At 54.6% G+C, this 15,816-nt stretch overlaps 1 protein-coding gene across 10 annotated transcripts in view; it reads right to left on the bottom strand.

Annotated features, from left to right (window-relative positions):
- The window catches only part of ABR (ABR activator of RhoGEF and GTPase), a 186,208-nt gene that overhangs the window by 79,347 nt on the left and 91,045 nt on the right, over positions 1–15,816 (bottom strand). The window contains exon 1 of one of the 10 annotated variants that reach the window (XM_045164938.1): positions 2,400–3,161. The exons of 8 other annotated variants lie outside the window; for them this stretch is intronic. In XM_045164938.1, coding sequence (XP_045020873.1) covers positions 2,400–2,534 — 135 coding nt within the window. In that variant the 5' untranslated portion in view covers positions 2,535–3,161. Of the gene's footprint in view, positions 1–2,399; positions 3,162–15,816 lie in introns of those variants that run through there. One more of the 10 variants, XM_045164942.1, reaches the window with a different exon arrangement.

Raw genomic sequence — 15,816 nt, forward strand, 5'->3', positions numbered from 1 at the left:
GGACTCCTAGCAGCTGTCAAGAAGAGTCTACCAAGCAGGAGTGTGCCAAGCCCAGGACAGGAGCACACCGTCCGGAAAGGAGCCTTGACCTCACAGGTGTACATGCCCACCCACACACCCACACCCATCCCTGACTCAATGAGGAGCGTTCTCTCCTAATCTGAATTTAGCACCCTTTTACCAGAACCCTTCTCCTGGCTCTGCCTACTTTCTCCTTATATTCCTATTATCTGGGCACTTGCCCCCTTGCTCTGAACTCTTTATGAGAGAGGATCAAGTCTTTCTCATCTCCTATCCTCCCCAGTGCCAGGCATCCTGCTTTGACTAGAACAGAACCTGAGTGTTTGTTGAATGAATCAGCGAGCTTTCTGCCTGCTTTTCCCTCTATAGATGGCCAAGCCTGTGGTGGTGAAGGGCTTCCTAGATGTGTTCAGGCTGAGACAGGGGGCCTGGAATTCTCCAACACTCAGGAAAGGGCCCTTCTCCCTGGAGACAGGTAGGTCCAGGAACAGTGCAGTGGCAGGGCAGAGGGGAGGACTCAGCCAGGCACTCACAGCGCTCCGGGAAGAACAGCATTTTTAGGTGTGATGTGTACCTAAGCCCCCATGGCATCCACATGCTTCCTTCTTACAAGGCCAGGGACATCGAGCCTCACTCAACCCACCAATCCACTGGACACCAGCCACACAGTAGGCTCTGTGCAGTGCCCACCATGAATACAAGAGGGCTCTGCCCTCAAGAACAGAATCAAGGAGGCAGAGTCTAGAGTTCCAAACAGAATGAAATATGGGCTAGGCCGGTATAAACCAGGGAGGAGACCCATAAGGCAGCACAGGAGTGGGGTCCCATCTGTGCTGGGGAGGGCATCTCAGGGAAGGACCATTAGGAACCCATGTAGGTCACATCCCACACACCACTAAACTCCCAGCAGGTGCTCTTGGTTCATAACCAGACTTTTCCCCATCCTGTTCCTCGGATGGCTGGTCAGACCCCAAGGGCAAGGCCTCAGGGGCCCAATGCGAGACATGACTTACTCCAGTGTGCCAGGCTAGCACCAGATGAGCAGCCCAGGGGTGGGGCATCAGCCACTGCCAGCCTTCCATTATAGCTCCTCTCTGCCCCACACTCAGGCCTACAGCTACTGCTCCACCCCTTCCACACATCAGCCATCTACCGTGGGCCTGCAGTCTATTTTTACCTCCATTAGCTCCTCCTCGGAACCAGACTGTAGCCCGGATGGGGCAGGGCTCTGATGCCCATCTTACAGGAGGGACAAAGGGGCCCAGGGAGGCTCAGTGACAGTTGCCTCCTGCCCACAGCAAGGCTCTGTGCACCATGCCCTCTGGGGTGAAGTGCTGCCAGGGCAGATGGGCCGGGGCCCACAGACAGGCGCTCTCTGTTAGGTAGCCTGGCTTGCAGCCTGCAAACTCCCTGCCAAACGTTCTCACTGGCCCTCCCTTCAAGCCGCAGAATAGGGAGGAGGTGAGCAAAACACTGAGGTCAGAGCTCTTAGAAGCGGGCCTAGGTGAAGGAAAGGAAGAATATAGTGTGGTGTGCAGCACTGGTGTGCTTTCAAGGGGAAGCCCAGCCCCTGGGGCGCAGGTGAAGAGAAGGGAGGGGGTCTGAGGGAGTCCTGCCCCTCCCACTCTACCTTCAAGGCAACTTCTTCAACAACACAAGGGCACCACTGCAGAGAATGCCCACAGCCCAGCGTCGGTGGGCTGTTATGCTTCCTGCCAGTGCCCACCTTGGGTAAAGTGCCTTGTCCACCCAGCTCCGGCCTCCAAGTGGGCTGTTTCCTTCCCTTTTCAGCCCATCCAACTCTTTTCTTCAAGGTAGCCCAGTGACCCCTGGTTCTGGATCCCTCCAAACACCCGGAGCCCTGGCCCAGATGCTCCAAGTCTCCTAGCTGGGAAGAGCAAGGGTCCCCTTGGCCTGAACTTCCCACTGCACTTATCCCCCTGCTGCCATGGAAACAAGGAATTATAGCTTTCTGGTTTCAGGTCAGTCGGCTCCTGGGGAGGGGGGGGGGGATGGGCAAGCAGGCTCACACCCCTGGCGTGCCCCCCAGGTGACTCATGTCACTGTCAGAGAAAAAGCCACCCCCCCCCCCCCCCCCCGCCCCCCAGCTGGTCTGGGGAAAGCCAGCAGCCACTCCCCTCCGAGGACAACTGGTCCAAGGGGAGGAGGCCGGCACTGCACCTCTCCCCCGGGAAAAACTCCCAGAGCACAGCCCCTCGCATCCCCTGACCGGCGGGCGGCCGGGCGCCGGCCCCCTCTCCGGTTGGGGTGCTCCAGCTCAGCCACGAGGCTGGTGCGCAAACCAGCCATTTCTGCAGTCACAGCTGCGAGCCCTGCCCCCTCCCCCGACAAGCATCCAGGGCGTGTCACGTTCCCACCTTCACAGTCACCAAGAAGGGGGACCCTGAGCTGGGGCTGGTCGGGGTTCCCAGCTCGCACTCCTCCAGCAGAAACACATCTTCATCCTCCAGGACCTTGTCCAAAAAGCCTATCGCCTCCTCTTCCTCTTCCATGGCAGCCGGAGCCGCGGAGGGCAAACAGGAAGCGGGGTCCCGGCGGCAGCAACGGCAGCAGCCGTGGCCGCCGGCGCCCGGGAGGGAGCGGGGCGGGCCGGCGGGGACGGGAAGAGCGCGCGGGGCAGGCCTACACCAGCACGCGGGCCTCCCCGGAGTCCGTCCTGGCGCCCGGCCACCGGCTGCCGATGAAAGGGTCCATTATGAACCTTCTCGGGCCGCCGGCTCCCGGCCCTCCCGGAGAAAGGGGAAGCGGGGAGGCCCCGCGGGTCCCGGCCGCCTCTTGCGGGGAGCTCCAGCCGCCGCCGCCGCGATCCTGGGGCCCGCGCGCCCCTGCCCGCCGTGCGCGCCGGCTCTCCGGGCAGGCGGGGCCCCGCTCCCCGCGCCGCTCCCAGCCCGGCTCGGGCGCCCCGCCGCCGCCGCCAGCCGCTCGGATCCCGCCCTCCTGGACGCCGAGGCTCGCGTTCGCTCTCAAGGCAGGAAATGCACGACTCGACGGGCGAGGTGGAGCCGTTCCCCTCTCTGCGGTCGCCGGGCCAGCCGGCCGGCGGGAGGCTCCGGGAGCGCGGAGGAGGGGCGACGAGGCCGCAGCCGGGCCGGGCGCGGAGGGGAGGTCCGCTTCCCAGAGACAGGCTTTTATTTACAGCCCCTCACCGGCCCCGCGGGCTGGGCGGGCCGGCGGGCGGGGGCGGAGCGGAGAAGCAGCTGCCCGCAGAGCCTCGCAGGCCCCCGGGCCAACCTCGGTGTCACCTTGGGATGCCGACCAGCCCCTAGTCACTTCCGCCCCAGGCTCTGACACCTTTAGGCCTGGTGAGAAACCATAGTTTCCATCGCCCCCGTGGTTGGGGCTTTGTGCAAAGGAGGCCTGACCTGCTTTCCCGAGGCAGAAGCACAAGTGCCAGCCAGGGGTTGCAGCGGGGACCGCTTGGGGCCGCCAGAGGTACCACACCTCCTTCTTACAGATGCTGCTGAGATTAGCAGCACCACACCTCTTTGGGGCTCTTCTCCTTCAAGAAGGGCCTCTGGGCCCAGTAGAACCAGCCCCACAGAGAAGGGTACACTGAAGCCAGGATCACGAGCATCGCCAGCCCTGCCCATCCCAGCCTGATTCCCCTGGCTTCCCATGCTTCCAGAAGCTAAATGCATCCGCACATCCCCGGGTCCCCCTGGCCCCATCCAGAGATGTATCAATACATCCACCTACTCTTGCCGGGAAGGAGTTTCAGGGCGGCAGCTGGGAAAAGCTCTTTCACAACACAACATCTAGGACAAAGGTTGCAAACTCCAGGCCCCAGGAGGGTGTGGGTAAGATCGGTTAGTGAAGTGAGCCAGGTAGGGACCAGGTGAATTCAAGAAAATGTCACTCAGCTCCAGCTGCTGGCTGCCAGGGGCAGTGCAGGCTCACGGTTGCCCCCACCCCCTCCACCCCAGATCTTGGATTGTTCCAGAGAAGCTGGAATCTGGATTCTTAAGTGAGAGCTCTCAATTTAAAAATGATGGCAGAGGGACTTCCCTGGCAGTCCTGTGGTTAAGACTTCCCCTTCCAATGCAGAGGGTGCGGGTTCCCTGGCCTGGGAGCTAAGATCCCACATGCCAAAAAACCAAAATATGAAACAGAAGCAATATTGTAACAAACTCAACAAAGACTTTAAAAATGGTCCACATCAAAACAATAAAAATAAAAAATAAACCATGGCAGAAGAAACAAGAAACAAGGTGCAGTCTAAATGAAACATCTGTGCACTGAATCAGGCTTTACAGACAAGACTGCTGCCTTCTTACAACTGGTTGTTTTCTTTGAGAGAAGTTTGGGAGTGTGTGTGTGTGTGTGTGTGTGTGTGTGCGCCCGCGCACGCGCGTGGGTGAGGGTGGGGGGGTGGGGAGAGGGTGTTGGAGGATGGTCCTGGAATATCACTTCTGTCCCATTTCCTCCTGGTATCTTGGAGTCAAATTCAGCTTCACACATGATCAGTCTACCACTTTGTAAACCTGGATAGTAAGTGCCACCAACCAGGCAGGTCAAGTGAACACTCTGGATTCTGCGTAATGAGCCCTGAAGCTCCAACTCCTCTCAAGCACCCCCCACCTGCCCCCACCCTGCCAATCTCCCACCAGCCCCCCAAACTATGTCTGTAGTCAGGGATTTGTGCTTCTAGCTCACAAGTGACTCTCAGTACACAGTTGCCAGGACCAGCCAGTGTGGTTCTTAATGATGCAGTGTCTGAGTTGTCCCTAATGCCTTGTGTGTCTACCAGGACCTCCTTATGCGATAGTGCATCCCCGTCTGGTGGCAGGTGTATGGCCAGAGAGGGAAGAGTCCAGCTCTTTGGGACTCATTTGGAAATGCATTCCACAGTGGGGTCAACCATGGGCCACCCTGGGCCCACCTGGGGTCATCACCTCTCCTTCCGACTGAGTATCTCAGCTGAGAATAGGGTCCTTGGTTGAGCCTCCAGGCTGGGTGGAGAGGTTGAGGAAGAGCGAGGAGGGAAAAGGAGAGAGGTGGACGTGGTTTCTCATCCCAAATTCCCCCAAAATCTTTGAAAGTTATGATCTCTAGGTGGGGCTCCTGCCATTCTATTATAGCTGAAAACCTGTCTTCTCCAGTAAAAGATTTCTCCCTGTCACTATAACTGAAATACAGACCAAGGGATTTGGCGTAAGTTCTCTGGGACCTCAAGGCTGACGGGGTTCCACATGGGCACACCCCACCCTACACCCGCCCTCTCCATCAGTCCTGGTCCCTGCCCTGGCTGGGTTATATATAGCTGGGGCACATCAGAAGGGCCACAATTCCTCATCTGGTTTGGGCGGGTGAGGCTGTTCTCAGGGCTTGGGAACAAACAGGGCTGGCATTCCCCAGGGCAAAAATGTGCCAGCCCAGGGCTCTGTGCCAGTCTCCCACCCTGCAGGCTCTGAGTGCATGGCATATGGGGCTGCCGTCACTGGTCGGACAAGCAGGTGGCATGGGAGAAGGGCCTAACAGCCCGGGGACCCCCCGTCTGCCTTCCCCCACCCAAAGGAACATGAGGGGCCCTGAGGGGTCTCCTAGAAGTATCCCCCTCTGTTTCCCCAGGCTCCTCCCCAGCAGGGCAGGATTGACACCCACTTCTTCCAAAGCCTGAAACCTCAAAAGCTGCTCCCTGAATATCCAAATATCTCCACTCCACCAGTCCTGGGCTTGGCTGGAAATTCCAGTGAGTAACTCGAGTGCCCTTCCATCTCCCCTGGGCACACAGACTCCACTCAGAAGCCCTCAGTCCTGCCCCTGGTGGGAATGACTCACAAGTCCCAGGGGGTGTCCCCTCCCTTTCCCTGGCCCGTGCCCTGAGCCAGCCCTGGACCGGGCTTCCTCCCTGTGTCCTCTGCAGCTCTGCCTGCTCCACCTAGCTCCCGATCCTCCTCTCCAGAGAAGCCGCCTGCTCCAAAGGCCTCGCAGCTGCTGTATTCCCAAGTCACAGGCCCCCTTCTCTACTCCTTGGCCTCTGTGGTCTGGACGCTCTTAAACCCCTCAGCTCCCATGGCCATGTCGATGCTGCCTCTGACCACTCTGGTTTAGGCTGGCCCTTCTCTCTCCTGCCCCCTAGAAGATGGGAGTCACCCAGTCGGACCCAGGCCTCTGCACTTTGCTCTCTACCCTTGGGGAACTCATCCCCTGTCGCTGCTAGCCTGTCCCTATCTGCAGCCCCAGCGTCCTGCTCTGCTCCCAGCGTGATATCTGAGCTGTCAGCTGGTTCTTCTCACTTGGAAGCCCCACTGGCAGCCCCTCAAACGCCACCTCTCCAGACCCAACGAGCCTTCTCCCTCTCCCACCCAGCTTCCCCTTCTGGCTCCTCCACTTCTGTTGGTGGGGTCACCATCTTGTGACTGTTCCTTCCCTCAGGTCCCACATCCTTTTTACCAAGTCACTTAGTGCTTCCTTCTTTTCCTTTTCCAAAGCCACCACCCCAACCAGGGTTTGCAGCATCTCACACTACACAGCTGCAATAATATTCCTCTTTGATTCCTGATCTTGTCTGTCCATCTGATGGTTCATTCATACCCAGAGAAGGCCTGGCATTACAAATACACAAACCTGGGGGACACAGCCCTTGCTATTAGAATGCTCTCAACTCAAACTTCCCTGGTGGTCCAGTGGTTAAGACTCCAAGCTCCCACTGCAAGGGCCATGGGTTCAATCCCTGGTTGGGGAGGATCCCACGCATGCCTCGTGCCAAAAAAATAAAAATGAGGAATGCTCTCAACTCAACTCAGAGAGGGTGACGGGCCTATAAACAGATGAGGCAGTATTCTCACTGGTCAACACAGCGGGAACAGAGGACAAAGGCACTAATCCTGCCTGAGAGGAAAAGCTTCACAGGAGAGTGGTTTCTGAGCAGCATCTTGAAAAGGGAAGGGTTTCCAGGCAAAGGGAGGAAAATGTTTTGCAAGGAACCCCAGGAAACACAGCAGGAGGACAGAAGAGAAAACAGGCAGGTGATGAACTTGGAGGGGTAGCGGGAACCACTCCATGGAGGGCGAGGGGCGTGGGCTCCCCCATGGGCAAGGGGCATGGACTGAGATTTCGGACACCCCCCAAGCCTACACTTTTCCAAGCCACCAACAGCAGTTTACTCTCCCCAAACCCAGCAGCCTTCTCTCACACTCTTCTCCATCCCCTCATTCCCTTACCCCCTCCAACAACAAGTATCTATTCATTTCCCGCAGTGCCTGCCAGGCGCTGGGGTAGCACTCAGAACGTAGCCACCGGCAAGAGCATTTGTCTACCTCCGTGGAGCTGACGGTCTCAGGGACAGACTGGCCACTGCTCGCTAAGGTAGGGCCAGGGGAAGGGTACAATCTCAGAACTATCGGGCTGAGGTACAACCCTTTCAGAAAGAATAACTCGGAAATATCTATTGTGATTTAAAATGTTCACACCCTCTGACTCAGCACCTCCACTTTAAGGGATATTTCTGCAAAAACATTTCTACAAGGGCTCAAAGATCTCTACACAAAGATGTTCACTGCAATGATGGCTAAACCAGTGAAAGACTGGAAACAGTCCAAATGTCCATTTGAAGGGGACTGGCCAAGTGAATTATGGTACATCCGTTAAAAGAAACACTACATACAGTTGTGAAGGAGAATGAGGTAAGTCTTTAATTACTGATATGCAAGATGCCCAAGACTTATTAAGTAAAATAACCAGAGCAAATTGCATAAAGTATCAATAGTATGATCCAACTTTAAAAAATATATATATGCTCACACACATATACACATATTAGAGAAAGAAATGGCAACCTACTCCAGTATTCTTGCCTGGGAAAATCCCATGGACAGAGGAGCCTGGCAGACTACAGTCCTTGGGGTCGCAGAGTTGGACACGACTTATCGGCTAAACAACAATATATACATATACACATATATATAGAATGTGCTTATATATGTATAATGCATATATAATGTATTTATATATTAATATATAATGTATAAGTAAATACATATATATTGTATAATGTATTTATAAATATACATAAAAATGTATCTTATGTATATAATATCTCACTTGGAAAAATAAGGAAAAATATACAACCATCTCTTAACAGATATTCTGTCTGTAAAAGGAGACTTAAGGAGACTTTCACTTTCTATATTATACATTTCTATAAAATTAGAATTTTCCATGATATAACCAAAAAATAAAGAAGTTAAAAAAAGAAGTGTGTTAAGTGCTACAATTGGGAAACTAGACTGAGCTCTGGGGGCATAAGACACGCACATCTGATGCGGCAAGGGGAGTCACAGGAAGTTCTCCAGAGAAGGTAGCCTTGAAACTCCTACCTGGGACTTCCCTGGTGGTTCAGTGGTTAGGACTGCACACTTCGACTGCAGCGGGGGCGATAGGATCCCCGGCTGGGGAACTGAGATCCAGCAGGCCACAGGGCACAGCCAAAAGATTAAAACAACAACAAAACTCCTCCCTGAAAATGAACAGTGACCAGCCATGCCCGCGGTGACTTGCGGACAGGCAGGATAGCATGAGGCACGGTGAAACGAGTTCGGTCTGGGTGGCAAGGCTTCATTCATTCAACCAGTACTTACTGGGCATCTCTGACATGCTAGGCACAGTTCTAGGCACTAGAGTTTGCAATGAGCAAACATTTCAGTACAAAACTGACAAAGCTCCATGGCAGAGCTCACCTTCTAGCTGGAGGACTGGTGATGAGGCTGCAGAGGTGGGCAGCAGTCAAGTGGTCAGGTTAGGCATGGCCTTGACAGCATTGCTAAGGGCAGGCATGGGAAAATCTGACTGGGAGTGACCAGACAGCGTTTCAATGTGTCCCTCCCGCTGACATCAGATTACTCTTTCTAACACATTGCTCACTCTGTGTCCAGCAGGAAGCCACCAAGTCAGCCCAAACAAGGACAGTGGGGCCCTTGCTGATGACTCAACTGATCACACTGTTGACAACAACCACCTCTGCTGTTTGCCGTCCCCTGAAAGGGCCAGGCCTGATGCTGGCTTGGAGCCCCCGCTCCCTCTTCTCTGCTTATCCCTGGCCCCTCCTACTTCCTTAGCAGGAACTCAAGACCCACCCCTATGTTTTCCAGAGCTCGTCAGACCCTGGGCCAATGAGAACTGACCCCGGGGCCGGTGCCACAAGTAGACCCAGGGCCAGCATCCACCACAGATACAATCAGGTTCATCATCATCTTGATAACCAGCCTCCTCCCTCTGACTTCCCTTTTTCTGCTACAGCAGAAGTCACTACAAACATCCCAGAGAGTTCAATCACATGAAGCAAACGTTGGATATAAGCCAGCACACAACACTGTTTATACAGTAAAACAAAAACAAACAAAAAAAAAAACTCTCCTGGATTTTAGACTGGAATCCTTGTTCTGCCTCTTACCAGCTGTGTGACCATAGGCAAGTCATTCAAACTCTCTAGGCCTCGGTTTCCTCATCTGTAAAATGGGGATAATTCTAACACCAACTCTAGGTTTGCTGAGGGTTTCCCAGGTGGCACTAGTGGTAAAGAACCCATCTGCCAATGCAGGAGACATAAGAGATGCAGTTTCGATCCCTGGGTCAGGAAGGTCCCCTGGAGGAGGGCACGGCAACCCACTCCAGTATTCCTGCCTGGAAAATCCCATGGACAGAGGAGCCTGGTGGGCTACAGTCCACGGGGTTGCACAGAGTCGGACACGACTGAGCAACTTGCATATTGCATAGCATATATGCTAGGTCTGCTGGGAGGACTTGTACACATGGGGCAGTGTCTGGCATGTGTCGAGTCCTTGGCAGGCACCAGCTATTCTCCTCGCCTTTGGCAGGGGTGCTGGGGTGTGGAGAGTGCAGGAAAGGGGAGCCCTAGCCCAATCCCAGCCTCACCTCCCACCTCGTCCAGTGAACCCAGTGCTCCAGCCCCACCAGACCATTCCCCTCTTCTCACACCTCCAGAGGTCTTCCCACATTCCAGAACTTAAACAGCCCCCTTTATCTAGAATGTCCTTCCTGACCAGTGCCCAGGCAGAACACTACCTACTTTCTGAGGCTGCCTCTTCCATGCTGCCTTCCTTGATTCCCCCACCTGAGGCCACATGGCTTCTTCCTTGAGATGCTGTATTAATACATCTCTCAAGCCTTGAAGTTGAGGGACTGTGTGCATGTGTGTGCATATGTGTGTGTGGGGGGGAGGCGGTGAGGGGCAATTCCTGTTTATCCCACCGCACCCAGAACAAGAGCTTATAAAATGTGTGCCCTGGTGGTATAGTGGTTAGGGCTCTGGGCTTTCACTGCCATGGCTTGGGTTCAAAACCTGGTCAGGGAACTGAGATCCTGTAAGCTGCAAGGTGCAGCCAAAAAAAAAAAACACAAAAGGGTAGGTGCTCAGAAAAACACATAGTGAATAGACTTAACCTCAGGAGGTTTACAGGGCAAGACAAAGGGTCTCCCAAGAAGATAAATCAAGAGGTTCAGGTTGGGTGGATGGCACCTGAGGAAACTGGGCATCCACCGTGACACCCTCCAGACGGGCCTCTGCCTCCCAGGCATGCCGGGAGCGGGGGGTGCTGAGCCACCTCTGCTAGGACTAGAGTGGGGGTGGGAGGGCCCCAGGACAGCCAGAGCTGGGGACCCACGGAGAACGGGTTCACATCCCAGGAGAGGGTCAAAGACAACGATCATCTGAGGAGCTGTTCTCCTGGGGATGCAGACTGTGTTTGCACAGTTGCTGTGTCTCTTGGTCCTCCCAGCAGCCCTTCCAGATAGGAGGGATTTATCCTTATTTACAGCTGTGGGACTGGGACTCTACTGGTTGTTTCAAGTTACAGAGCCAGGAAGACGTCAATCGAGCGCACGAAGGCTTGTCCTGGACAGTTGGCAGAGAAGCACGGAGATGAGCAGCCACCACTCATCAGCTCTGGGGCCTCGGGTGGGTTGTGTTCACCTCTCTGTACCTCAGTTTTCACATCTGGAAAATGGGGCAGTCACAGTGCCTACCTCCCAGCGTGTGGTGAGGACTAAATGAGTCAGTGTCTATAAAGTGCTACAACAGGGCCCAGCCTTCTGTAACTGCTGTGCAAGTGTTTCTCTTCTTTCTGTCACACAGGCAGGAGGGTTGGAGGTGGGGGGGAAATCTGTGTGGCCTTCCAGATAGAAGCGACCAGCTCATAACCGTGTGGGAGAAAAGTCCACAAGAGCGGTGGTCCCCAACCATTTTGGTACAGAGGGACCAGTTTCATGGAAGATAATTTTTCCATGGACTCAGGTGGGGGGACATGGTTTGGGGATGAATCAGATACTTTACATTTATTATGCCCTTTATTCCAATTATTATTACATTAGCTCCACCACAGGTCATCAGGTTATTAGATCCCGGAGGTTGGGGACCCCTGCATGAGCGCATCATCAGAGCATCACGGTGGAAAGAAAGCGCTAGCGCCCACTAGTGGAGGAACCAGGTGCATGCGTGCATGGTGTGCTGGGTCACTCAGCTGTCTGACTCTTTGTGACTCCATGGACTACATAGCCCACCAGGCTCCTCCATCCATGGGATTTTCCAGGCAAGAATCCTGGAGTGGGTTGCCATTTCCTTCTCCAGGGAAGCTTCCCGACCCAGGGATTGAACCCACATCTCCTGGTGGATTCTTTACCACTAGTGCCACCCGGGAAACCGGAGGAACTGGGTGAAGATGATGGAAAAGAGAGTCCGTGGGTAAGATCCAGCCTGCCGCAGGGATATTCCCTGCCCTTCTTTGCCCTGGTGGAGCCCAGAGGCCATCTAGCCTCTGCCCCTTGGCGGCTCAACTATGTGGCCAAACGTCTCAAAGTGAAGGCATTCTCGGGGCAATTTCACATCTGTTGTGTGAATTATGCAGGTCAGTTGGCCTCCCTGCCCCACCCCCAAAGACTCCAGAGCTTCAAGGGCAGACATTGGGTCTGGATGGGCTCATTCTCCTATCCACTGTCCTGGGATCTGCAGGAGATGAACCGACCTTCACCGAATACAGGCTGCTTTGGAAGTAGCCTTTCTATCAAGTGTGAAGCATGTTAATGAACCACGATCTCAGCACACTAGCAGGGAGAGGGAGACCCCAGACAGGCCGTGAGCGCTACAGGGATGCTCCAGGTTGGCCAGGTGTGGCAAATCAGGGAAGCCCAAATCCCATCCAGATGTGAAGAGGTGGGCGGGGGCGGGCGGCGATGAGCCACAGAGGCCAGGGAAGGCCAGCTGTGGAGGGGCTGAGGGCCACAACCAAGGCACTTTGTCTCCCCACTTCCTATTTACATCCTCCTTGACTCAGATAAGCCAAGCAACTGCCTGAGCCGTAGATGCCTCATCTATAAAATGGGGGCTCCTCCAGCAGTTGGAGGGCTGGGTGGCAATGAAGCCGGGCACCCGGCGCAGCACCTGTCAAGTAGCAGGGCCAGGCAGGCTCCTTCTCTTTGCAGCGGGGACCAAAGATCTAGAAAGGAGCCATGAGGAGCAAGGCTGCTGAGGCAGGAGGTTGGTAACTTGAGGAGTGATGCCTGGTTTTATCTGCAGCTGGAAACCCCTGAGAGATGTAAAGATCAGGGGCAGCCCCAAAGCCTCCCAACCCAGGCCTCATACATGATCTGAAAGGAGCATACTGGGAAGCCAGCTGAGAGGCTCCTGGCTCTCCACGTGGCTTCTCCTTTCACCTAGAAGGAAGTTCCTTGTCCTGCAACCTCAAATCCTAAACTACAAGCCTCCGAACAGACCAGGAAGGGAAGAGGGGGCAGCAATTCATCCCAGCTTCATTCCCTGAGACTGCATCCACCTAACTTCCCTGCTCCCCAGCCATCCTGGTGCTGGTTGGTTCAATTCTACAACACAGGGTGAACACCCCTAGGCGGCCAGCAGGCGCTGATAGGGTCCACAGAGATGACTGGGGATCAGAGCTCTTGATGTCACAGGGCAGACGTGCCCCTCAAGTAACTGTGCACACTCTCCAAACACCAGAGGGCTCAGCCATGGGCTGGGAAATCTTCAAGGGGAGGTGTTGTCTGACTGGACTTGGCAGTACCACACAGACTCCAGCGTCAGAAAAACCCACATTTAGGGACTTCCTGGTGGTCCTGTGGTTAAGACTGAGCTTCCAGTGCTGGGGGCGCAGGTTCAATCCCTGGTCAGGGAAGTAAGATCCCGCATGCCAGCATGGGCCAAAAATAAGAAAAAGAGAAAGACGCAAGTTTAAATACATCTTTGGCTCCTCTGGCTGGTCTTGGGTAAATATGTCACCTCTCTGATCTTCCATTTCCCCAGCAGTAAAAATGATGATCATTGCACCTGCCACCTAGGGCTCTTGTGTTAGTCACTCAGTCGTGTCCAGCTCTTTGTGACCCCATGGACTGTACCCCTCCAGGCTCCTCTGTCCATGGAATTCTCCAGGCAAGAATAGTGGAGTGGGTTGCCATTCCCCTCTCCAGGGGATCATCCTGACCCAGGGATCTGAACCTGGGTCTCTCACATTGCAGGCAGATTCTTTACCATCTGCACCAGGGAAGCCCACATAGGGTTGTGGTGAGCCTTACGCAAGACAACCCATGTAAAAGGCTCAGGGTAAGTAGTTGTGGGGAAGAAAGGGTATTGGGGGATGGGGAGGGATGAGAAGGACGACAATGGTGATCATCTCAAATATCCCCCACCCATCTTTAAACTATCCTGCCCTGTGGAGAGTGAAGCCCTCAATTCAGCAGCTAGTGCAGTCCTAACACGTACAGACCTTACAAAGCGCTCCACCTGGCACCATCTCATGGGAGCTTCCTGACAGCTGTGTGAGGTCAAGAGAAAGGAAATTCTCAGTATCTTCACCTTATAGATGAGCCAACTGGAGCTCAGAAAGGTTGAGGGACAGCCCTTAGGTCACACAGCTAGAAAGTGGTGGCACTGAAGGAACACCCAGATATTCTCTCTGCCTTGTGGCCCCTTTGCAGTGTGCCTCCGGAGAAGGGAGTCAGAGGAGTCCATGGTTTGCAGGGCGCACGCTTTTCTGTAAGACCAGGGTCCTGGCGGAGAAACACTTAACCCGCTTGTCACTGAGAGCGAGCCCCGCCCCTCCCTCCCAGGGTGAAAGCAGGCCCTCTGCTGAAGCCACCAGAGGGCGCTGTGCTCAGCCCGGGTTCGGGGGAAAGGAATGCTCTGCAGGGCGTTGGGCTTCACTTTTGACACCTCACTGGGCTGCACACTGGGGCACGTCTAAGGCACGAAGCACAATGAGGCTGCAGCGGTGAGCTGGGGAGCGAGGAGCATGTGTCCCGCCGACACCAGAGACCCAGCTTCATCTGGGCTCCTGCACCTGCGAGGACAGAGCCAACCCCAGAAAGGAGACTGCAAAAGCAGAGTCAGTCGTTGTCCCGCAAACATTCATAAGACTGGGTCCTTACCCCTCTTAAGGCTGGTGAAGAGAGTCTTGTGGGCCGTCGTCACCAAGAACTGAGTACCCACAGCGCACCAGGCCCAGCTCTACAGGCCTCACCGGGGCTATCTCAGGCTGTCCTCTCAACAACCCTTCAGGTATTTAGTCCTATTTAGACATGAGGATGGAGAAGGCAATGGCACCCCACTCCAGTACTCTTGCCTGGCAAATTCCATGGATGGAGGAGCCTGGTGGGCTTCAGTCCATGGGGTCACAAAGGGACCAAAGGGAAGAGCAACTTCCCTTTCACTTTTCACTTTCATGCCTTGGAGAAGGAATGGCAACCCACTCCAGTGTTCTTGCCTGGAGAATCCCAGGGACGGGGGAGCCTGGTGGGCTGCCGTCTATGGGGTCGCACAGTCGGACACAACTGAAGTGACTTAGCAGCAGCAGCAGCACACATGAGGAAACTGAGGGTCAGAGGGGTTATGATACTGGTCTAAGGTCCCACTGCTAGAGAGTAGCACATATTCATCTATCAAAAGCTCATGGCCCCACCATTCTCTGAGCTGCTAGGAGAGTCTGACCATAGGATTGGTTTTATGAACCAAACCAATGGGGCTACAGGTGCCCAGACATTTGGCCAAATGTTATTCTGGGTATGTCTGTAAGGGTGTTTCTGGGTGAGATTAATGCTTCAAACAGTTGACTGAGCAAAGCAGTTTGCCCTCTCCAATGTGGATGGGCCTCACCCAATCAGTTGAAGGTCCAGATGGGCCTCAGCTAATCAGTTGAAGGTCCGGATAGCCCAAAAGGGTGACATAAGGGAAGAATTGATGCTTTTGAACTGTGGTGTTGGAGAAGACTCTTGAGAGTCCCTTGGACTGTAAGGGAGATCCAGCCAGTCCATCCTAAAGAAGATCAGTCCTGGGTGTTCATTGGAAGGACTAATGCTGAAGCTGAAACTCCAGTACTTTGGCCACCTCATGCGAAGAGTTGACTCATTGGAAAAGACCCTGATGCTGGGAGGGACTGGGGGCAGGAGGAGAAGGGGACAACAGAGGATGAGATGGCTGGATGGCATGAGTTTGAGTGAACTCCGGGAGTTGGTGATAGACAGGGAGGCCTGGTGTGCTGCGATTCATGGGGTTGCAAAGAGTCGGACACGACTGAGCGGCTGAACTGAACTGAAGGGAGAATTCACTTCAAGGTGGGAAAGAATCCGCCTGCCAATGCAGGAGATGCAGGTTCGATCCCTGGGTGGGGAAGATCTCTGGAGAGGAAATGGCAACCCACTCCTCTTGCCTGGAAAATTCCATGGACAGAGGAGTCTGGTGGGCTACAGTCCATGGGTTCATAAAGAGTCGGACATGATTGAGTGACTGGGCATGCATGCACAAGGGAGAATTTA

This window comes from Bubalus bubalis, chromosome 3 (genome assembly GCF_019923935.1).
Source record: "Bubalus bubalis isolate 160015118507 breed Murrah chromosome 3, NDDB_SH_1, whole genome shotgun sequence".
Lineage (NCBI taxonomy): Eukaryota > Metazoa > Chordata > Mammalia > Artiodactyla > Bovidae > Bubalus > Bubalus bubalis.